This window comes from Plectropomus leopardus, chromosome 13 (genome assembly GCF_008729295.1).
Source record: "Plectropomus leopardus isolate mb chromosome 13, YSFRI_Pleo_2.0, whole genome shotgun sequence".
Lineage (NCBI taxonomy): Eukaryota > Metazoa > Chordata > Actinopteri > Perciformes > Serranidae > Plectropomus > Plectropomus leopardus.
In genome coordinates, this window is record NC_056475.1 from 24,464,463 (window position 1) to 24,486,679 (window position 22,217).

The 22,217-nt window shown below is 38.4% G+C and overlaps 3 protein-coding genes and 1 long non-coding RNA gene across 7 annotated transcripts in view; 1 reads left to right on the forward strand and 3 right to left on the reverse strand.

Moving 5' to 3' along the window:
• LOC121953071 (neuronal tyrosine-phosphorylated phosphoinositide-3-kinase adapter 1) overlaps window positions 1–3,714 on the reverse strand; it is a 42,335-nt gene extending 38,621 nt beyond the window's left edge. For 2 of the 3 annotated variants that reach the window (XM_042500011.1, XM_042500013.1), the window contains exons 1-2: window positions 3,634–3,714; window positions 2,286–2,344 (exon numbers count right to left, since the gene is read on the reverse strand). In XM_042500011.1, the coding sequence (XP_042355945.1) occupies window positions 2,286–2,318 (33 nt within the window). In that variant the 5' untranslated portion in view covers window positions 2,319–2,344; window positions 3,634–3,714. Of the gene's footprint in view, window positions 1–2,274; window positions 2,347–3,633 lie in introns of those variants that run through there. The other variant, XM_042500012.1, reaches the window with a different exon arrangement.
• On the forward strand, window positions 1,469–4,907 carry mogat3b (monoacylglycerol O-acyltransferase 3b). Its single transcript, XM_042500016.1, has 8 exons — window positions 1,469–1,505; window positions 1,948–2,038; window positions 2,246–2,353; window positions 3,200–3,270; window positions 3,548–3,752; window positions 3,900–4,074; window positions 4,183–4,367; window positions 4,447–4,907. The coding sequence occupies exons 2-8, from the start codon at window positions 1,957–1,959 to the stop codon at window positions 4,599–4,601; spliced, it is 981 nt and encodes a 326-aa protein (XP_042355950.1). The 5' UTR covers window positions 1,469–1,505; window positions 1,948–1,956; the 3' UTR covers window positions 4,602–4,907.
• Window positions 4,908–6,368: 1,461 nt separating this feature from the next.
• On the reverse strand, window positions 6,369–17,910 carry srrt (serrate RNA effector molecule homolog (Arabidopsis)). Of its 2 annotated transcripts, none has more exons than XM_042500014.1 (20): window positions 17,827–17,910; window positions 17,024–17,142; window positions 16,718–16,846; window positions 16,489–16,635; window positions 15,555–15,743; window positions 13,164–13,333; window positions 11,834–12,018; window positions 11,642–11,752; window positions 11,391–11,556; window positions 11,118–11,266; window positions 10,966–11,027; window positions 10,763–10,841; window positions 9,436–9,621; window positions 9,177–9,347; window positions 8,734–8,887; window positions 7,863–8,056; window positions 7,234–7,384; window positions 6,962–7,054; window positions 6,764–6,863; window positions 6,369–6,617 (listed from the first exon to the last, which is right to left on the reverse strand). In XM_042500014.1, the coding sequence occupies exons 2-20, from the start codon at window positions 17,140–17,142 to the stop codon at window positions 6,542–6,544; spliced, it is 2,631 nt and encodes an 876-aa protein (XP_042355948.1). In that variant the 5' UTR covers window positions 17,827–17,910; the 3' UTR covers window positions 6,369–6,541. The 2 variants fall into 2 exon arrangements, with proteins under 2 accessions (XP_042355948.1, XP_042355949.1); XM_042500015.1 differs by having other exon boundaries at window positions 6,528–6,617; window positions 6,753–6,863.
• A 1,291-nt stretch (window positions 17,911–19,201) lies between these two features.
• LOC121952198 lies at window positions 19,202–19,950 on the reverse strand. Its single transcript, XR_006106435.1, has 3 exons — window positions 19,867–19,950; window positions 19,534–19,558; window positions 19,202–19,365 (listed from the first exon to the last, which is right to left on the reverse strand). It is a non-coding gene; the product is annotated as an uncharacterized LOC121952198 (long non-coding RNA).
• Window positions 19,951–22,217: the final 2,267 nt, after the last annotated feature.

Below are 22,217 nucleotides of genomic sequence, written 5' to 3' on the forward strand. Positions count from 1 at the left end.
ATCCATTAAGGCGGGAAACTTACACTGCTGCCATTCTCATTGGTTCACAGAGTTTGTTGACATCACACAGCTTCCGGCAAAGCTCCACCTAACTTCAACCTCACTAATCCACTTGAGTAACTGAAAACACCTGTGTGTGTGTGTGTGTGTGTGTGTGTGTGTGTGTGTGTGCAACAGAGGTGCCCCCAGTATGTCTTCATTCATATCGTATGTATCTCTATATGCATGTGTTAGGCTTTTCATTTTTCTTCAAATAAGCTAGTTATGTGTTTCCTTATACATGGCCGTTACCACATATAAAGGGCTTGCCGTTCTATTATTCCTCGCATAACGCTCCTACAGCACTTTCGACTGAAAATAATGACGGCTCATGTGTTGGATGCAATGGGAATAAAGCTGCTAATGTTTTGAACATCTATCGCTATGCTTCTTGCAATCTTTTTGTGAGAGGAGAATCGCGTAACATCACTCAATGGAAATGCAGTCGTCTCGCCATTGTGTTTCTATCAACATTTCAAAAATACTGCTTAATTTTTTGTGCAAATCTGTAATGGAAACCTGCCTACTGTCTTGATATCAGTGGTTAAATGCCATATGAGCGCAGTGCAAAGCAGCAGCAATGAGCAAGTCAGTGAAACACAAACATGCGCTAATACACGTTTAGCCAGACCAGCTCACCACAACAAACCACAGAGAAGCTCGGACTACAACACACAGAGGGAGCGTACCTTCAGTTTCTGCTAAGGACACCATTACTTAACCATAATTTTTAAATAGCAAATAGTTGTTTCCTGCAGTATGCTTTGAAACTATGTCATGTACAGAATCTTTAACAAAGCCTCCATTTCAGTTTCCAGTTTCAGCAAGACCTGTCAGTGAGCATGCACAATAGCAAAATTCCCTTACTTTATTCCTGCTGTTTCCTCTCTGTTTTACATTAATTGGTTCAGGGTGCAGAATCCCTTCACTGTGAGAGAGGCTTGTATTGTGAAACAGCTGCAGGAAGTGTCACGTTTCACTAACAGCAGCTTATCATAGGGAAGGCACATAAAAAAAGTGAGCAAGAACAATATTTCTGTAACAGTAATTCCAGTGAAAGAGAAATTTGCATCCATTCATGAGGATATAAATAAAGATGTGTTTTTTTTACATTTGCATTTCGTATCATTAAGTTACATAATACCATCAGGACAGGCTGACATCTAATCTTTTTGGCCACTAGAGTCACCCAACGCAAAAAAAGACAAACAACACCGAGCCAGTCGTAAAATCACTGCATGTCCTCCAGGAGATGCTATACAGACTCAGTACACAAAGTATTCAACGATAAAACTTTGTCATGTTTATCTCTGAAATCACTTTGTTGTGTGTCAAAGTATCGGGGGAGTGGATTTGTTATCAGCAGGTTTACATGATCTGGTCAAAGTGCATCCTGCATGTTGTGCATTTCCTCAGCTGGTGAGTCTGCATCCATTCAAATTAACACTGGAATAAACTCTTATAAGGTGAAGTATTAACATTTTATCCTTAACTGTACGATTATAAAAGCTGTTTAATGTAGTCTTGATGACATTTACACAGAGGTGTCTTGTGGCCACACGAGCTTGGCTGTTAAGTTTTATTTGTGAGCAAATTTAAACTAAGTTCACCTGTCAGCTAATTCACAAGTAAGTTATTTCAGAAGGCTGCAGTCTTGCAATGCAAGTTTTTAAGTCTATGGCTTTACTAAAGAAAGATTTAGAGCAAAAGCTTAAGTCCTCATTACTGATGCAATCTGATCTCTATCATAAAGATGGCTACCATAAATTCCATTATCATCTTAGATAAAGTAACATTTGTCATTTCTACAGGTATAAAGTATATGATTTATATAGTCATGACCTTTAGTGAATGAAAGCACAGTTTCAAATGTTATTGATAGCTGAAAATTGATGGTATGCCCTCCAGGTTACAGGAATGGCTAAAGAAAAAACTCAGTGGAAGGAGTTTTTAGAGGTAGTGAGTACTCTGCAATGGGTACTATCCTTTCTCTTCTTAGGTAAGATCCCTCTACATTAAGCCTTTTTTGAGCATGTTTAACACGAGAATGTATGTCAATTATAATTGCAGCTATAGTTACATTAGCTCGCCTGTTAATTCTGTAATTCATCACTCAATTATTTTAATCTGAGCTAATTGAAGACATCTCTTGTCCCTCTAAAAAATGAACTCTGGTATTGTCCCACACCGCACAATACAACTTCAGGAGTGGCCTGTATTATCTTGATGGTGTACCTTATGTTTACCTCATTGTGGCCGCTTCCCACTCTGTACTTCATATGGCTGGTGATTGACTGGGACACCCCTGAAAGAGGTAAAGAAATTGACATCATTACGGTATCCACAAAAATGGAAAATCATAGACATTGTCTTAATTCCATATTACAAGGCTATTCTGTGTTGGAGGAGTGACAGAATCAAGTTTACTTTAAAAAAGCCAGTATGTACACTTTTTTCAGTGTGCTGTTTGACACTTGATTGTCAATTGACAATTTTATCATGATGCATTCCACAAGGAAATTAAAAAAGCACAGCTGGAAATCATTCAAACGAATGAAATCATTAAAACAAACCAAATAAATGTGATTGTAATGATTGTATTATTTCTGTTAGTATACAAAAAAAGTATACAATATGCTAACCTTTGAAGTAATTCGTTTTTCATATACAAGAAATCATCATACTTCAACATCTTATACTTACACTGTTTACATGCAGCCATGCATACTCCAAAAAGCATACTGTTACATGTTGTTTATCACGTCAAAATACGGAAAAGTGGAACAGCTGGACCTTGTTCTAGTATATAGAAAGTTTACCCCAGAGATGGTGGACTTGTTGGACAATGACAAGACAGCTTCCCTCTTCTATTGGTATTTTATTACTACTAATTACAAGACCGGTATCAAATTCTGAATATTGTCATATTAAGAATAATACTGGAATATTAGTGTGCATGTAAACTTAGTCACTTACTGTTTTAAATATGCTTCATTTTGTCACTTTTCCAGTGTCAACACAATAAACAGCCATGTTGATTTTTTTGGTGTATTGACAACAAAAACAATAAACTACTGAAATTAGTATATGATGCACACTGCATACAGTTAGGGTTAAATTAGGACACAGTATTTTTTAAGTTTTTTAATGTCTCCATCAGGGGGCAGGAGAACAGCATTTGTGAGAAACTGGAGAGTTTGGGAGCACCTCAGAGATTTTTTTCCAATTAAAGTAAGTTTCACTTTGTATCTTTTAAAGCATCCGTCATATGTGGCATTCTCATCATCTGTTCATATTTGGTGTGAAAACATGATGTGACAGTGATTGAATGAGGCTGGCCAGCAGTATAACTATTTTAAAACAAAATATTGCAAAGACATTAAATATGACTCTGTTGCTCTGCTGTGATTCTTTATTGTGGCGTATTATAGGGTAAAAGTTTGGATTTACGGGTAACGGCAGAGATCGACTGAAATTAACTCTGTTAACTGTTCATTTTCTTGCTCAGTTGGTGAAGACGGCTGAGCTGAATCCAAACAAAAACTACATCTTAGGTTGTCATCCACATGGCATCATGAGTGCTGGAGCCTTTACCTGCTTCAGCACAGAGAGTTGTGGCTTCACCGAGGTGTTTCCTGGAGTGCGAGCCTCCCTGGCGATACTGGCTGGACTTTTCAGGATACCACTCTTTAGGGAGTACATAATGAGCGCAGGTATTCAGAACAAAGTTTGACTGAAGGACTGAACTTTTGCCATAAACCATATCAACATCTGAACCTTTCTGAAATACATCTGAGACTGCAAATGGAAAGACAAACTTATCTACATGTGACTGTTACTGTCTTACTTTGCCCGATCAGGTCTTTATCCAGTCAGCAAAGCGAGCCTCATCCACCTCCTCTCGAAAAGCGGCAAGGGGAATGCGGTGGTGATTGTGATAGGCGGTGCTGCCGAGTCTCTGGCATCCTCTCCTGGAGTCAACACAGTGGTCATGAGGCAGAGAAAGGGATTTGTCAGGATCGCCCTGGAGTTTGGGTGAGAGCTCTCTTAAAAACATACATGAACAATTAACAATGGCTTTCATTATGTTCTTAGCAGCCCACACCTGGACACACTGATTTAACCTCTGATGACCTTCCACAGGGCTGATCTGGTGCCTGTTTACTCATTTGGGGAGAATGAGCTTTTTCGACAGGTGATTTTGTCAGAGGGTAGTCTAGGTCGGAAGTTACAGGACCTGTTTAAAAAGATCATGGGTTTCGCCCCGTGTCTTTTTGTTGGTGAGCACATGGCTTTCCTGCCCTACAAGAGTCCCATCACCACTGTTGGTGAGTGTTTCATTACCCTGCAGATAAGCCTAAATTTCTGCACTGAGCCTGTTTTATACTAACGCTCTGCTTCTTTCAGTGGGAAGTCCAATCTCTGTGCCAAGGCGTGCCACACCTACTGAGGAGGAGGTCGACCACTATCATGGTCTTTACATGGAGGCCCTGTCCAAGTTATTCCATGATCACAAGGTCAGCTGTGGACTTTCTGAAAGTCACAAGCTTAAGATCATTTAGACATTTCACTTCCAAATGAACTACATAGCAGTTTTTCTCTGCTGCTTTTAGCGGGGCTCAGCATGAATGTTGGTGTGGATCTGATGTGATGCAGGTGTCTTTGTTCATACTGTAAGTTCTGACTGTATTTGAAAATATTTAAATGAATTTGTGCTTTGAATAATTAAGATGTGATGCCCAGTATGAGGGGAAGTGTGTTCCCAAAGCAGTGAATGTCTTGGTATGCTATCTTTGTCATTATCATATTTAAAGATCGGTGCATTTCTAACGTGATTACAGGGTAGCTAAAAAGGTTTGCTGAAAAGACAGCAGGTGTACAATAAATTATTGCTCATGTCAAAATGTGTTTGCATCCTTGCTAAACTTAATCCTGCTGGTGCATTTTCATGAATTGCGTAAATGAGACACCTGTCAACATGAAACTGTGCTGCAGTTCTTACCTGTGATTTACATTTGGAATGAGCAGGACAATAGGAATATTTATACACGGTGGTATTGTTATTTTTACTTAAAAGAATGTTGAATAGTTGCTGCATCACAACAAGGGTTCTACTTTTTTTTTTTTTTTTAGTTGGAAGCTGTGTCAAATGAAATGACCAGCCAGCATGGACGTGTAATTAGAGGGTTTACCCAGCAGAGGGCAGCCATTCATCACATCTGCTTACCAGAAGGGTTGGCAGTTTCAAGGCCTGTGCCACCACAAAAAAAAGAAGTGCGCATCCACTACTGGCTTGCTTAGCACCACTGAGATAAGCTAACATTACAGTTTTGCTGAGAAGGGACCCATTAATGTTTACATCTTGCCCTGTCATAAGCTTGAGTTTATTATGAGTGGATGCACGCTTCCTTCTGCACAGTGATGCGGTTGAATGACGAAGTTTGAAAGAAAGGAAACTGCTCACAAGGTCTGTGGATAATCTTGAGTAACCAGGTCCTGATTTCTGGAAAAAGACATTACTGTGAGTTTTTCCAACTTTTTTCTTTCTTTCTTTTTTTGTTAGTGCTTTGAGCCGCACAAGCCAGGAGCGCTGTAGTTCCATTATATTGGAAAGAAAGCAGACATCTCTACGGCCTATGGATGCAAAATATTGGATTTTTGCTGATATCCGATATACCGCTATATAACAACTCATCTGGTCAATAACTCATACTGATACATCCACTTTTTTCCCCACCTGATTTTAGTGATCATCGAGTCTCCTCTGTACTGGAATTCACCTCATATTACGCAAACTCTCATCATGATGGCCCACCAGCAGATAGACATAAAGTACAATACTTTTAAATGTATGCAATATTCATTTGTGCAAAATAAGAAAATTCTTCAACTTAGGTTTGATGTTTTGTACATGTTCACTTTGTCAATTAAAAAAAAAAAAAAAAAAAAAAAAAATATATATATATATATATATATATATATATATATATATATATATATATATATATATATATATATATATATATATATATATAGGATGGATTGTTATATCTGCAGAAATCAGCATATTAGCCAATTCTGATATTTCATTTTAAAGCTAATATCTGCTAATATTAACATGCATCCCTATAATGGCCAACATCACCAACACAGCAACTCACATAAAAACACTAAAAACAATCCAGACTGATAAATGGCAAAAAAGGTAGGGTGGAAAAACATGTATTTTTGATTTTGGGTTGACTGTTTTTCTGTTTCATCAGGTTGCTCTGATCTCCTTTAAGTAACACAATTGAATTTTATTTGATACATCATTAAAAACATATTAATATCATTTGATCACAACTTTATTGAGGAACCAGTTTACATCAAAAGTTTGTTCTTGTCGCGCAATAATTACAAAATGAAATATTTTGGAAAGGAAAAAAATCTAATGATTACCAGAAGAAACAAGAACACAACACTGCCAAAGAGTGAAGACTGAAAAGACCAAGTGAACCTTCTAAAAGAAGTCCATATCATCTGGTGCATCCAGGTCGCGATATTCAATGATGTTGCGTGGATCGCCGCGTGACATTCTGAGATGATCGAGGGTGCAAGGAGAAAAAGACGGACCCAAGACAGAAGAAAATAAATGACCATAAAAAGAGGTTCACAATTTTCCAATAGCAGAAAAGGGAGACGGCTCATGGCAAAATAAGGATCACACGTACAGTGGTCTCACCTGAGGTTGCGTGGCTTTCCCAGGTAGCCACCTTGTCCACGGAAGTTGTCGTAGTTGCCTCTGCCTCCTCCATATTGGTAAGGGGGGTTAGGAGGTCCGCCTGTAGAAATGAGAAATTCAAAATCAACTCAAAAGTAGAGGTCTGATTGACACTTACATTTCCACTTAATTTTAAGAAAGTGCAGTCAGAGAACATACCACCGTAGCCCATCAGTGGGGGACGAGGCTGTCCAAATGCCATTGGACCCTGAGGACCTTGAGGAGGAAATGGCATGCTGGGAGAAAGCAAACCTGTAGGACAAAATCAAACACAGAAAAAGAATTCATATTGTGTAAAATATATGAGTCCATTATTTAAGTCCTGGTTGAATAGCAGTGAACTGATCCATTTATTCAGCCAGTCTCTGCTGAAGTACTAAAGCCTTTATTATGAATATCTGAGTTCGTAGACATTTTGTGTCAAGCTTGACCTGGGCCTGGAAGAGGAGGAAGTTTCATCTCTGGCAGCGAAGGTCTCTTGGCATCCATCAGGAAATTGTTGAAGAACACAACTTCTTTTTTCACTTCTTCAATTTTGTCCCCGTGTTTGTTCAGGATGTGCTTCCGTACAAACTCTGGACCCTTGAAATAATTTAAAATGTGAAAGGTCTAAGCATCACAAGAATCAAGCGACAAAATCATCAAAACGTGTCAAAAGATTTTGACAAAATGACATTTCATCACTTCATCATGTTATGCTGTCCTAACGAGGGCTGGGTAACGAAACCCAGTGTCAGTGTAGCACTGGTTCCTGCACCAGCGGTACCTCCACACTGAATCATGAGGCCAATTTGGGGGCCTTGTTACGGTGCCACACTGTGCAAGTGTGCAGCCGAGAGAGAAAAAGAGAGCATGTGTCTGCTGGTGTGTGCCACTAACTGGGGCTGCAGCGACCAGAGCAGAGAGTATGAAGTTATAAACAACAGCGCAGAGTGAGAACAGTTTGGGCTATATGTTAGTGAATAAATGCTACAATCCTTAAGACCAAAGCAAAACTAAAAAAAAAAAAAAAAACGATACCCAACTCTAGTCCTAATTACTTTGTATTACAAGATCTCACCTTGAATTTCTTGCCACTTAATGGGCAGAGCCATTTGTCCTTCCCCAGCTCCTGAGTGTTGGCATTTACAAACTTCTCCACCTCCTCCTCGGGATCCTTACGGCCCATCTTCCTCGCCTCCTCCTCAGACAAGACTTCTTTTAAGCTGAACAATGGACTCAGCTTCTCCTCCATCATCTTCTGCCATTGTTGCACTGTAGCATAAAATTGTGACAGGTGGGAAGGTTATAAGGAAAGTTTAAATACATATGGTTTTAGTTTTTTAAGCACCCAATAGGGAGGGACACAAACTCATCAAGCCACCGTGTCATTATACAAAATGTATTTTTCCCACATATTTGTAATTTAAAAGCTTTACATAATACTGCAGCTTTCTATCTACATTAAAGATAAATAGTATATATGTACAGTTCATTGTGCACTGAAGTGTTACACACATATGAAACATATTTTCTTGTGTGCTTTTTTAAAGATTAATTTTTGGGCTTTTGTGGCCTTTATTCACAAGACAGCTATAGTGTGAAAGGGGGAGAGAGAGGAGAGGACGTACAGCAAAGGGACTGAAGTTTCAAACAAACAGCTGTGGCACGGACATAGCCTCTGTACATGGGGTGTCCGCTCTACTACATCTAAGATGTTACGTGTTAAGTTGTTAAGAAAGTGCAGCAAAATTGCATCAGAGCCTGTGGCCACGATAAGGTGATAGAAAACTGTAGTCCAAACTCAGCCAATATTAATACAGTGATTAAAAGATGCATTTAAAAACAAGTAAGCAAAGCTAAACAGTAAAATATATTTTATCATGTATGAACGTGTCTTCTTTTGACTGCATTCATCCATGCTACACAACAAATAAGGGAACAACACTGACCTTCTCCATGTGTGATGCGGTTAGGAGGGATGGGTCCTCGAACATGGATCATGCCACAGCGATTCGGCATCTCATCCTCACTGGGATATTCACAGGTGTTGTAGTAGTCGATTGAATGCACAACACGCAGATACAAAATCAGACGATCTAAAACCTAGAACGAGGTAGATGAGGAAGAAACTTTACGAAGACTGAAAGTTAAGATTTTAAATTATCCAGTTTTTAACATCTGAATGATAAACACTGTATCAAGGATACAAGTAGAAATATTTTTTTTAAATGTGCATTAAGCTTCAATTTTATACCAATTGTAAAAATTTTAAGATGTAAAATGTGTAAAGTATATCATTACTAAACATTACAAATACATGGCTTATGTTACAAAAAGGCTAATTGCGCTGCATGTAAATTCAAGAATTTACTCATAACTGCGAGAGTCAAACCTTGGCTAGTTTGTCATCCCTCTCCACAGTCGTCTCTGTTGGGTTTCCCTCCTTGGCGCTCTCCTCAGAATCCATCCCACTCCCGGAGCCCAGGAGCTCCTCCTCCTCAGCACTCACCTCCTCTATCAGGTAATCGGTTATGTTCTTCAAGATGGGGTTCTGGGCTGGGAACTTTTGAAATCACAAACCACGTGTGAATGAATAATTCAGATATTACAAGATCATCTGGGAACAGTCTGTTTAAATTGTAGGGCAGTACCTCTGTACTCTCTTCCAGGGACTTGATGCTCCACAGGTCTCCTTTCTCATCCAAGGCATGAATGAGCTTGGCAGCCAGCTTGATGTCATTGCGGAGCACCTGCTTGTGCTGAGTGATGCCATTAATATTACGCACCCTGCGGGCCAGGTCTCTGTTCACCCCTGGTGCCAGTTCACAGTCGCGCAGCTGTGAAAGGTAAGAGAGTAAGACAGGAGTTTTAACGACCTCTACTGCTATTTAGGAAATTATACAAGTACCTAGAGACCATCTGATGAGGGAATCACACCAGCAGCAGCACCAACCCATGACTGAAAACCAATGTGGTCCAGGGGCATATTTCTGTTGCCCTTGCTCAGTATGGGGGTGGTGGAAAAAAATCCATATACCATAGTATCGCAATATTTTATGTAGCATTATCGTATCAATACACAGACCCCATGTATCGATTTTTAAAATTATATAAATTAGTTAAAAGTTTAGAATGTTCTGTAAATTTAGATCTTTACCGTGTTACATAAAACTAGTATTGACAAAATTTTCCTTTGGAGGCAGAATTTACAGTTGAAAAAGGGTAATGAATTGCAGTATATCCTTATATGTGTTATTAAAATACTCAGTATGTTGCTTTATGTTTAAAATTGCAACATATTGTATCGTGACCGCGGTATTGTGCTAATATCGTATTGTGGAGCCTCTGGTGATTCTCACCCCTACATCAGACCACACCCATCTTTGAATTCGGCCTTAATAGTGATCTCAACTACTCAACCTCACACCTGTAATGTTTTATGATTGTATCTCACACAACTGTGACATCACCCTGTTGACAAAATGTGTCCACACACATATCAACACGTGGCAAAGTACTCAATACTGCGTCTGGGGTAGTTCCTGCAAAAATAAGTGTCTACACGACTACATATTGCCATGACGACACACATGGACATAGACACACAAGGTGTAAACAATACCGGCTCTGTTGTCATAGCTAATAATAAAAACAGGTGCAAAGTACTTCACTTATTTCCCATATATTTAAGATGTTTTTGTTTATCAAATATCAATGATTTCATTTAGATAAGTGTGGTAAAGCATGCATTTTAAATAAGAACAGAGAGTCGAACATAATGCTTTACAAATTCATAAAATCCTACGATTCGCTAACACAAGACAGGTGAAAAGTCCACACATAGATAATAAAACAGATAAGTCATCAGAGGCTGCATCATTTTGACACAAAATACCTCTGTGTCTCGTTGTGAAGCTCTATGCTCCATATCAAAATCACGCGGTGACAGTAGTGTCAACAGCTGAGTGTCACACTTACTCGGATATTCTGAAGGTTCCAGCAGACCTCTTTGATGTTGACGCTGCGGTCGAACGTCACCCAGCAACGTCTGAAAAACCTGTAAGAGCACAGGGTTCGTTTAACAGTGAGTAGTCTCTTGCTTTGCACAATGTGTAAATGAGTTAATCCCACAAACATCATTTTCAGTGTGAGAAATTAAAGGAATGTTGTTTTTAACCGACCTGCGCTCTGGATGGGGGTCAGACAAGCAAACGCGCAGAAAGCCGGGGTACCGCCGGCAAAGCTGAGAGAGAAAAACAAAATGGTATTAGGTTTAAACAAAGTGTCAATCGACATCTCCCGTGTCACACACCGCCACCTGTGTTCAACTCACAGCAATAATCTCCGCCTTAGAAATGGTGGGAGCGATGCTCCTCATGAACAGAGAGCAGGTCCTGTGGAGAGGACGCGGCCTGGGGGAGTCATCTTTGGGCTTCTTTTCTTCTGTGTTGTCCTCCCCAGCAGTCTCCTTCGGTTTCTCCTCTTCATCATAAGGTGGGGGATATCAAATTGGTGGGAATGACCAGGTGATGAGTTATCAATAGTGGGGATATAGACACTGTACGGTGTTTCTGGACATAAAAAAACGGGAATTCTGAATCCTCACCTTCACCCTCCTCCTCCTCTTCCTCCTCATCCTTGTCTTCTACCTCTTCTTTCTTCACAGGTTTATCAGAGCAGTTGGAATTTGAGTCTGAATCCGAGTCGGAGTCACTCTCCGAGGCGCTGGCTTCATCATCGCTGTCTCCGCTGCGCTTCCTCTTTCTTCTCGGCTGATGAGTGAAAATGAAAACAATTCTGGCTATTTGGTTTTGTCTCTTGTTAGCAATTAATTTCAATAATGGAAGTGACGCTTACTTTCTTGGGTTCAGGCATTTCTTCTTTGGCAGCTTCTTTCTCTGCCTCCTCTTTCACATCCTCCCCTTCTGTCGCAGCAGCTCGCTCTGTGCTGGCAGAGTCGCTCTCCTCCTGTGGCACAGTTTACCGTCACCAACACAACACTGTGAACTCTCTAATGCCTGACAAAGACTGGCAGAGAACAAAACCTACCTTATCGTTTTTATTTTTCTCTACTGTGGGTTTGCGGTCACCGTCCGAGGTTTTGAGATCCTCTCTCTTGGGAGGTTCTGCACCCCCTGAAGCAGATGCCAACTTCTCCCTTTCTTCCTCCTCTTCAGACGGCATGTCCAAGATGCGAAGGTCATGATCTGTCCCTCCCTCCATCTTTATCACGGCTGAAAGCAAGCAAGAAGGTACATGGTTCAGGCCACCCTCACCTTTAGGTTCAGTAGTAATTATCAGGGTGTCTACAGATATCAGACACTTAAATTTAATGCTTTGAAGACCTTTATTTACTCTTTATTTATTTAACACAAAGACTATACATAGAATACACAAATAGGAGATCATTACAATAAAGTTTACTTATCACACTTTTGGTCTTCACGTGCCCATTTTAAACCACTTAAGGTACAACTTCAATGGTGAGTTTTATGCATTTTTTATGCATATACTCAAAACTTTACTGTTTACAGTCCAATGAAAAAAGAACAAGAAACATATAAAAATGTTTGATAAAACAATAATAACGAAATAAAATATAAACCCCAGTTAAAATCAAAAACAAAAGAAAGGAAATGGAGAAACAAATAAAACAAACAAGAAAAAAAAAAATACACACAAAAAGTTATATTAAAAAAAGGAGGTAACTAGAGCTCTGGCATCACCTGTATCATAAGGGACCATTGTTCACTAAACCTGTCCATTTTCAACTGTACCATTTCTGTAATTTATCCATATTAAAGACATTTTTCAACCCGTCTCTCCACTGATTCATGCTGGGGGGGCTGCAGCTTTTGTATTTTTTTAATTTATTTTTTTGCCGCCAAGAGCAGAGTCCTTAGTAGATTAATCGTTTTTCTGTCCATCATATTATCCAGACTGACACCCAGTATGAATGATGCTTGGTCTAAGGTGAAGTCAGTACCTAACCTCTTTGTGATTTTTCTTCAAGATCATTTTGACCAAATTTAAGAATCTTAGTCAAGCATTGCAAGTATAAAGCTTATGTGTGGCCCAGTGCAGAGTTTGGATTTATGTCGGCATACAGTGATTGCAGTCTACATTTTGCCAACAGGCAAGTGCAAGTCAAATAAAATGACAGTGTTGGGTTAGTCAGTAGGTTTAAAGATTTTTTACATCAGAAATGTGGACTTTCACGCAGAAGAGCATGACTCATTTTAGCGAAAAGATAGTAAAAGATGGATACATGAAAGTAAATGAAGTGTTTGGGGTAATTAAGAACTTAGAAGTTCAAATTTTAAACTATTTAATGACTTTTAAGGCTCAATATTTATAAAATTGAATAGTCTAGTCTCACCTGCATCCAGAACCTTGATGATGGCGGGGGTCTGTTCAATGTCCAGGGAGACATTATCAAACCAGCTGTTCTCCATCAGGAACACGAAGACATTGAGACGGTTGCGCAGGGCACTGTGGGCCTCTGCCTTTAGCCTGCTGGCCTCATCTGGGTGATACTTGGACCTGAACCTGCGTCCAGAGTCGGGATCCACAAAAAAGTGGGGAGGGAATGACGGGGGTTGGGATGAACGGGATGTAAAAGTTAGAGAACAAATACATATTATATATCCACGTTGCAACTGTGGTGTCATACGATTACACTGAGAAACATGATTTACTTTCAATTTATTTTTTAAATGCTGATGTTTGTTGGGAAAAGTTCAAAATGCCAATTTCAGCCAGTAAAATGTAAGTAAATGTACTGTGTTCTGTGTAGCCTAGTCCTTGTGTTAGGTCATTCAGTGTGTGCATGTGTTGACTCTGTGATTATTACAGATAAATTACTGCACATTGTTTGTAAATTTGAGATTAACTCCCCAAAATTAAGGAAAAAACACAGCAGAGAGATTATAAAATGAAGCAATCACATATTCAGAATTTCACATTCAAAATGTTGATCATTGAGTGGACTACAGTTACCTTTTCTTCAGCCAGTTTATTAACAAATAAATACAGAGAGAGGGTCTCCTCTGTGATAGTGCGCTCCACTTCACCCCAATGGTGTGTCTGTTTGCACACAAATTTTGGGATTCGATTTGATCCGAATGTAAAAAGAAAGTAGCGTAGAAAAAGCAGAAAAGAACAAAAAAAAAATCTCTACGCGCGGAAAGATTACTTGACTGTCTATCTAAAATCCCTGGTACTGTGTGTCTAAGAGCAACTGCATTGTGCGCAGTGCATGCCCTTGCTGTCTAAAACCGATTCTTGCTGATGAGTTCCACTTTTTCTCATCTTCAAAAAAACGTCGTCAACGTAGTAGTAGAAAGGGAGGAAAAATGGGTTATGGCAAAACAAAACAATTTTGCATGATACCTGTGAAATAAGTGTAATAAGCATTAACAGGCATTATACAACTGGAGAGGTATAAAGGTCAAAGAGGAAAATCAACCCAGTCAATGATAATGACAGTATGTGCTTCAATCTTACTGTTAAGTGATTGTGAATACAATTTAGAGGTGTGCATTTATAGATTTTTCAACATAAAGAAGATGGGACGGCTGATACACTGTTATGGGTATACTTCTTGTCTGTCTTCATTTCGTCAGATATTGGTTTTATCAGCACCTTTGAAACCCCCTTTTTAAACTCCTACAACACATTTACGATCACATAAACAATCATTTGTGCACTAAAGTTGAATTTGGGTTGATTTTCTTCTCTTAAAAACTTCAATGTGACAAAAGTCATTAGTGACAAACTCTATTGTGGGCCAGGTCCTACTACATGGGCGGGACTGCACTTGGGTTATTTAAGCAAGCACCTGAAATGTGTCAAAAAGGCTTAAGGGACCAGTGTGTAGGATTTAGGGGAAAACATTGGCAGAAACTGAATATAATATAATACGCATGTTTTCTCTAGTATATAATCACCTGCAATTAAGAATGTTTGGGGTTTTGTTACCCTAGAATGAGCTGTTTATACCTATGTGGAGAGCGGGTCCTCGTCAACGGAGATAGCCACGTTTCTACAGTAGCCCAGAACAGACAAACCAAACCATGGCTCTAGACAGAGCTATTTGCATTTTTAAGTCAGCAGCCCTCAGTGACAAACCAAACAGCATCTATAACAGCTGATTTTTCACCTGAAACTGCTTTATTCAGTGTTTTTACGATCCGTAGGTCTGTCGTTTAGGTGAGGGAGAGACTTCTGTGGATAATTTAGCTTCTGATAAAGACCCCCTGAACATCTGGATCATATCAAGTTATCAGAGAAAAAAATATGAGCACAGATTAGCAGGTGCTGGGCTCGTGTCCTGTATAAGACAGACTGAAGGAATCCTAAGCAGGAGTTCATGCTTGCCACATGGGAGAAGTTTCAGATGGTTGCTGTCTGAAATCCTCACCGCTAGATTCCACTAAATCCTACACACAGCTCCTTTAAGTGAAGGTATGATATTCAGTCAGTTACAACAAATAACTGAGTTATTAGCCATCAAATAAATATGACTACCTCAATGCCCCACAATACACCCACCATAGGACCAGGCCCAACCTATTAGACTGTTATTTTAAAGCGGTTTTCATCTAAAATAATTATGAAATGTAAGCCAAAAAAGAGGCTGTCAAAATCTGGCGACGGCAATCATAGATTAAATAACTATACATTATAGTTCAACAAAATTAATGACTATAGTGCAAATATATTAAAATCTATGCATATTCATGATTAGTAAAGACAACTGAGATCGTACCACTCTTCATCTTTATGAGCCAAAAAGAAGTCCTGCATCTGCTGCCGGCGGAAGTCGATCTTGTACTCATTGTAGCGTTTGACTGCCTCAGTCTCATCCACAGAATCATCCAAGGACAACAGGAACTCCTTAAAGCTCTTCATTATGGGAGGAGGTGGACCCAAATCCATGTCATGGATGTTACCGAGCCTGAGAGAAGAGAGACAAGTCGGATGGAGTTTTGGAAGGGCAAGAAAAAATAGTGGCTTTTTATAATTTATGCATTTGTTGTACGATGAGCGACTGTGCTGTGTGTTTGTTCTCTCTCTCGTCTCTCTTTTTTTCTCTTTTTTTTTTTCATTTTATCTTCTTTACAGACTATATCTTTGCATGCAACTACTTTCCCATACTTTGATGTGTTAATTCTTACTTTCAAATGTTAAGTATCTCTAAGCCAGCATGTTTTTGTTAAAAAGGCAATAACATACATTAACCCCCTGAACCCTGAGCCAATTTGCCTGATTTCTTTCAAAAACTTGGGGAAAAGGAGCAACAAAAGGAGAAATAACCCTAAAATTAGCAAGAAATTACAAGAAATGTAGGAAAACGAGAAACAAACAAAAAAGAAAGTTATAAAAACAAAACAAAAAAAAACAAAGCAACATGACTTGGAAAAAGTGCTTAAAATAATTCTGTAACATAATTTTAAGTATGCAATTATATATATATATATACATAGTTTTTCCCTAGATTTTGAAAATCTACTATTTTCTTGCAATTTGTTGCTTTTCCCTGTTTTTTTGACAGATATTGCACCAATTTGCAACATAGGGTTAAAAGGGTTAACAATCAAGACAAGACAAATCTAATAGCTGTAGGACATATTGTGAAGTTCTTATTGAATTCTCAAAGACGTGTAAAACATAATTCAATGAATGCTGATCACATCTCTCACCTCGCCTGAATGGGGATGCCATGATGAGGCTGCATGAGGTGCAGGTCAGGATGGCCCCAGTGCTGTGGTGGACCAAAGCTGGGCCCTCCTCCACCACCATAACCCAAGTCGTATCCTCCACGGTAAGGATCTCCACCATGGTCATCCCTGCCGGGGAAAGACAAAACAGTTTACACAACAGCAAGAAATCCATTTAAAGTTTGTACATTTGTGTTGCAGCTGATCTCACCAGTCTCTTCTCATGCGCTTCTGCTGAGGACTCATGTCGTGTCTGGGCGGAGTGAATCTCTCCCTACGACCTCTGTCATAATCCCGGTACTCTCCTCTGCTGCGCCGTTCCCTGCCCCTGTCCCACTCTCTGGAAAGTTGATTTGAGGAGATATGAGATTAAACAAATATCCAAATTTAGTTACACTCAGTGTGAAAACACCAGACAGATATAATTTAGATTCTTTTTTTTTTTATGTGAAATGTTGGCGTAGGGTTTAACTGAATCTGACTGACTAACAGTCCTCTCCACATCTCTCTTTCTTACCTGTCGTTCCAGTCATCTCTGCGTCTGTCTTCTCTCTCTCTTGACCGGTCATAGTCACTTCTCTCCCGTCTGAATTTGTCTCTTCTCCTGCGATCATACTCATCATCACTGTCTCCCATCTCCATGAAAAGAGGGAAGAAGAAAAAATTAACTTACAGTGTAGTATGACAGAATTATAGATAACCAGACTATGAGCTTAGTCATTGTAATTTACAGACAGTCTTAACTTGTGGACATTCGTGGTTGTTAGATGATGACTGCCTATAACCGAGCAAGCACCGTGACTTAAAGAAGAAAATACCATTTAGCTCGTTTAGTTAGTGTCATATATCATTCCAATATTTACATTTACTTGTACTCCTTGGTCTGATTATTCAAATTGTTGTAGAGAAATGCAGTTGCATGGGGGGAAACAGTAGCTAAAAGATGAGGACACAAAGATACTGAGATGGCCTCCTGACAGAGAGACGGCTGACGTCTTTCTCAAGTTGCACAAAACAAAAAAACAGTTACTCATAGTGTGGAACGGGGACGTCCAAAAACAATATAAATTGAGTAAAACAACCTGTAAAGTGTGCTGGGATAAATATGTGGCTTCTCGAGTCCAAACAAAGGGGAGAGCTATTGCTTTAGCATGGGTTAGCTAACATTAGCTAATAGGCTAACGTCACATTAGCTAACGAGAAAGGTATAGTTCTTATTCATTTAATGTAAGAGACTTTACTTGTATAGTCTTTTTTTTAACAACAGAACAACCGCTTTCCACCACTGAAACGATACAACACACGGGTGCACATTAATACCTTAATATAAAAATGCGTGGACGGTGTTTGCGCTCCTCCTCCCCTTCACCACTTCCGCTCTCGTCTTCTTCTTGATATTATTGCGGCGGTAGACAAACACAAAATTACGTATTACCGCCACCAGCTGGTTTAAAGCTGAAGTGTGGATCAGAAATGTATTATCATTTTACCATTTTATTTCCGTTTTCGTCGACACGAATTGATGTGTTACCACTGAATGAAAATTTTAAACTCAATAAGCTTATTCATGTCTGCACTATTTCAACAAATTGATATATTGCAGATTTCTGTTCAGTGTTTTAAATAATAATACGGGTAATAATAATAAGAAGAAGAAGAAGAAGAAGAATAAGAATAATAATAATAAGACCATCAAAATATTAAATATATCATGTTTTTGAATACTGTCTTGCTGCAAAGCATGAGTTTGTAATGTCTGACTCACCAGGTGTCATCAGGGTTTAAGATGCTTCAGTCACAGATAATCGAGCCCTATTTTTATGCAAATCTCATTGAGTAAAAACTCATTTCAGATAAAGATCTTGCACCAGCACATAATTCCTAAAATCCAACTTGCAGCAGATACTGAAGCAAGAATGATAATTTATAACAGAAATATTTATGAGAGAAATATTGGAATTAGTAGATAAATGGTCATTATAATACATTTTTATTTTTACTCTACCCAAGATAACCAAGCCAGAATTAGATATTTATAGTGGTATTTTAATCTTTAGCATTTCCATTTATGCTTTTCCACTTTTAGAAGGATAGGTTTACATTTTTTTCAAGTCTTACAACACTTGTCGCATGCCCGTATGTACAATGAAAGAGCTAATATTGCTTTCTGGCATCATTCCTTATGCACTGATCCTTTCTTGGAGCCTATTTAATTTAATAACTAATAATTTAATAACCCATAGGGGATTGATCTGAAGATAACAGGGTATGAGATCTAACCCCCTTGAGTTCAAATCAAGAAGTGGGTATTTTTCAGTTACTTTCTTTTCAGTATGAAAATAACTCTTGTATTTCCTCGGACGGTGTGTCTTAACTGAGCTGTGGTGGAGGAATATTAACAGAAAGAGACTGTAACTTTTCAGGTCATTTTGAACCCCTTGTTTTTAGAAAGCATTTATATCTTCCAAATTACATGTTACCAGCAGTTGAGTGGCATTGTGAAACAGGAGTAAAAGAAAAAGTCACAGTGAAAGGACATGGTATTTGAACAATAATATTTTAATAGATTAAGCTCTTACATTTTTCACGTCATTATCCAATAAACTGTTAAGTACATCCTTTTCTGGAGCTTTTCTTTGTTCTTCCTCTGAACCTTAACTGCTGCCTCATATAATCCAGGATCACCTGTGGCCACTCGTGAGTCGTCTGCCCTTCATCCTCTATGATAAATGCAGAATGCATTTGTTGTGGGAAGGTATGGCTGTCCCTGGATCCAAATGGAGAGACTCCTCTGGGTCCACCGTTGTCTTCCAAACGACTGGAGATTCGGTGTGGATGGTAAGAAGGATCCAAAAAAGCCTAAGAACATGTAAACTATTACTATAGACTCATGATTTGGCTCAATGATACTAAATTGTTGTGGTACATTTAATATTATACATTTTCCAGTGATGAAAGTCAGGTAGAACATTGAAAACAGAATAATATATAGGCCTAAACTAAAAAAAAAAAAAAAAAAGCGTTTACCTCATAGTGGTGTTGGGGAACTTCTCTGGAATCCAGCAGCACAAATGAAGATACAGTTAAAAATATCAAGAAAGGAGATCTCAGCACAGAGGAGAATAATGACAAAGATCCCGGCATCTTCTAACAGCTGCACTGGTCGAGAAAATGTAATGTTTCTAAATGCTTCAAAACGCAGCACACAAATTTAGTCCTGAGGGTCTATATGCAGAATAACTCTTCAGAGGTTCCTTTGGTTTACAGACTCATTTATGTGATGTCATGTACGCCATGTCCCGTCTATTACAATCCATGTCCTCAGTAATAATAAGAATAATAATAAAAACAATTGCTAACCTGGTCCTGGATTTGAAACGTCTTTTCTTCAGAGCAGCAGGCGACCTGGTTAAAGACGACTGTGAAAGAAACTGTGAAAGTTAAAAAGCACGGAGCTTGTTAGGAAGGATTAAAAAGAGTGAATTCATCAACTATAGGCAGTCATAATTAATCACCATAACACCCACAGTACACTCCTGATAGGCCATGTCAGCAAAACTGATTTTTTTAAATAATACTTGCTTTTTTCACCATTTATTTAAAATATTCTGACTTAAAAATAATAATAAAAAAAAAACCCCACAAACTCATGACAGTGGTAAATAAGACGATTTTTCTGTGAACTACAAATGCTGCCTTTTAACCAGTTACATTAAAATTTATCTCTTAATTAAAAATTCTAGGGGCACATGCAACAATATTTTTACAACACACACTACACACTAAGTTATTTTACAGAATAATCTGCAGCATTATAGCAACTATATTCAAACTGAATGTAACATGGAATGATAAACCAAAGTGAACAATGTCATTGCTCAACACCCGCTAGTATCAGTGGGGGGATTGCGATAAACAAATATGATAAAATTAAGAATGTGTTATATCATTTGAGCTGTCTCAAAATACCTCAAAAACTAACATGGACATAGTCAGCATCATCCTGTACAGGATTCCATTGAAAAATTCAGCTTTTTTAAATTTTTCTTTTTTTTTTTTTATTGGAAGGTCAAACATGAATATTTGATAACAATTTAACTTTGGAGTTTCTTCTTTTAAATAAAAACAAAACCCAGAACAGTCAGATAACTTGTTGTATAAAATATCATGTATTTCATAATATGTGCAAAACAATGAGTTTTGCACATATTATGAATGTGCAAAACTCACATTCATGAGTTTTGCACATTCTTTTGCTCAGTATATCAAATGTGGAAAATTATTGCTGAGACACAGATATTTCTTTGTCTTTCTTGGCAGCTAAAAGCCCCCGTACACCAAGAATACACAAGCGTCAAAATTGAAGGGGCCGGGGTGTCCAGTGGGTGAGTGGGTAAAGTGTCCTTGCCGCAGCATTTGCTGGTTCCAGCTCGCGGCCCTTTTCTGCATGTCATCTCTCTCTCCCCCTTTCACACTATTGATCTGTCTAATAAAGGCAAAAATGCCCCAAAAAAATCTTTTAAAAAAATGGAATGAACGAATTATTGCTAAATTTAGTAATAATTGTTAAATGTTATTTTTTGCAAGTTCCATGGCCTTTACTAAAGTAAAAAATACAAAATATGCTTTGACAAATGGGCACTTTGCATATCAAGGGACAAAGGGGCAGGTGCTCAAGCACAGCCCTCTGCACATACCTGCACACACACACACACACACACACAAAATGTATATTTATATGTACAGTATATATATATAGAGAGAGAGAGAAAGAGAGAAGGAGAGAGACAGAGAGTACGCTATAGTGATTTTCCAATATATTCATTAATTACTGCAAAATAACCTGAAAGACTATTCAGCAGGGTGCCTATAGGCTAATTAGTTATTTTCCATTGGGATGTAAGATGTGGTATTTATCACCAGAAGACTTTCACTGGCGAGCTCTGCTTTTACAAAGCTCAGTCCTTTCATTATTATTCATAAAACCACCTGCAACTTATGACTCAGTGCCCTGAAGGAAGATGGTGAAGAGAGAACATCTAAAAACACAAGTCTTTATTCCTCCCAATGAAAAGTAATTCACTCTACAATTATGGCTTGGTGTAATAATTATATCATACTGAGCACAGACCTAATATTAATCTATAAATATCAAAACACATCCTAATAAAATACCCACTTGCTTCATCATGGCTGTATTGAGAACACACATTATCACGTATGACAACAGGCCATTGTAATCGAGTGTGTTACTTAACTTTTCTTTTCTCATCGTAACAAAAAAAGGTGGCTACAAAGTCCCATTTCTATATCATTTAATCTTCCACAAATCACACATTAAATGCAGCTTTCCAGAGACTGTGTTTAGAAATCCTACAGATTCTCAAACCTGCTTTAGACAATCATACTTGACACTGTACATTTATTATTTAAGTGTGATAAACTAGGCACGTTCTAAAAGAAGAAGAAAAAATAATAATTCTGGGATTATATTTGTGCATTTGTTTCAGTTAACAGTCTCTAAAACTGAGACATATAGAGAAAAAAAGAAAGTACAGTACAAAGTCATTTGAAGCAAATAGGGGAAAAAAAGCTGTTCTATTTTACAATACAGACTATTGCCAACAAGTCCCGATCAAACGTTGATAGTGTTGGGTCTTTAAATCGATCATCAGCAGAATATAAAGATGGAATGTTGTGATTTCAGAGTC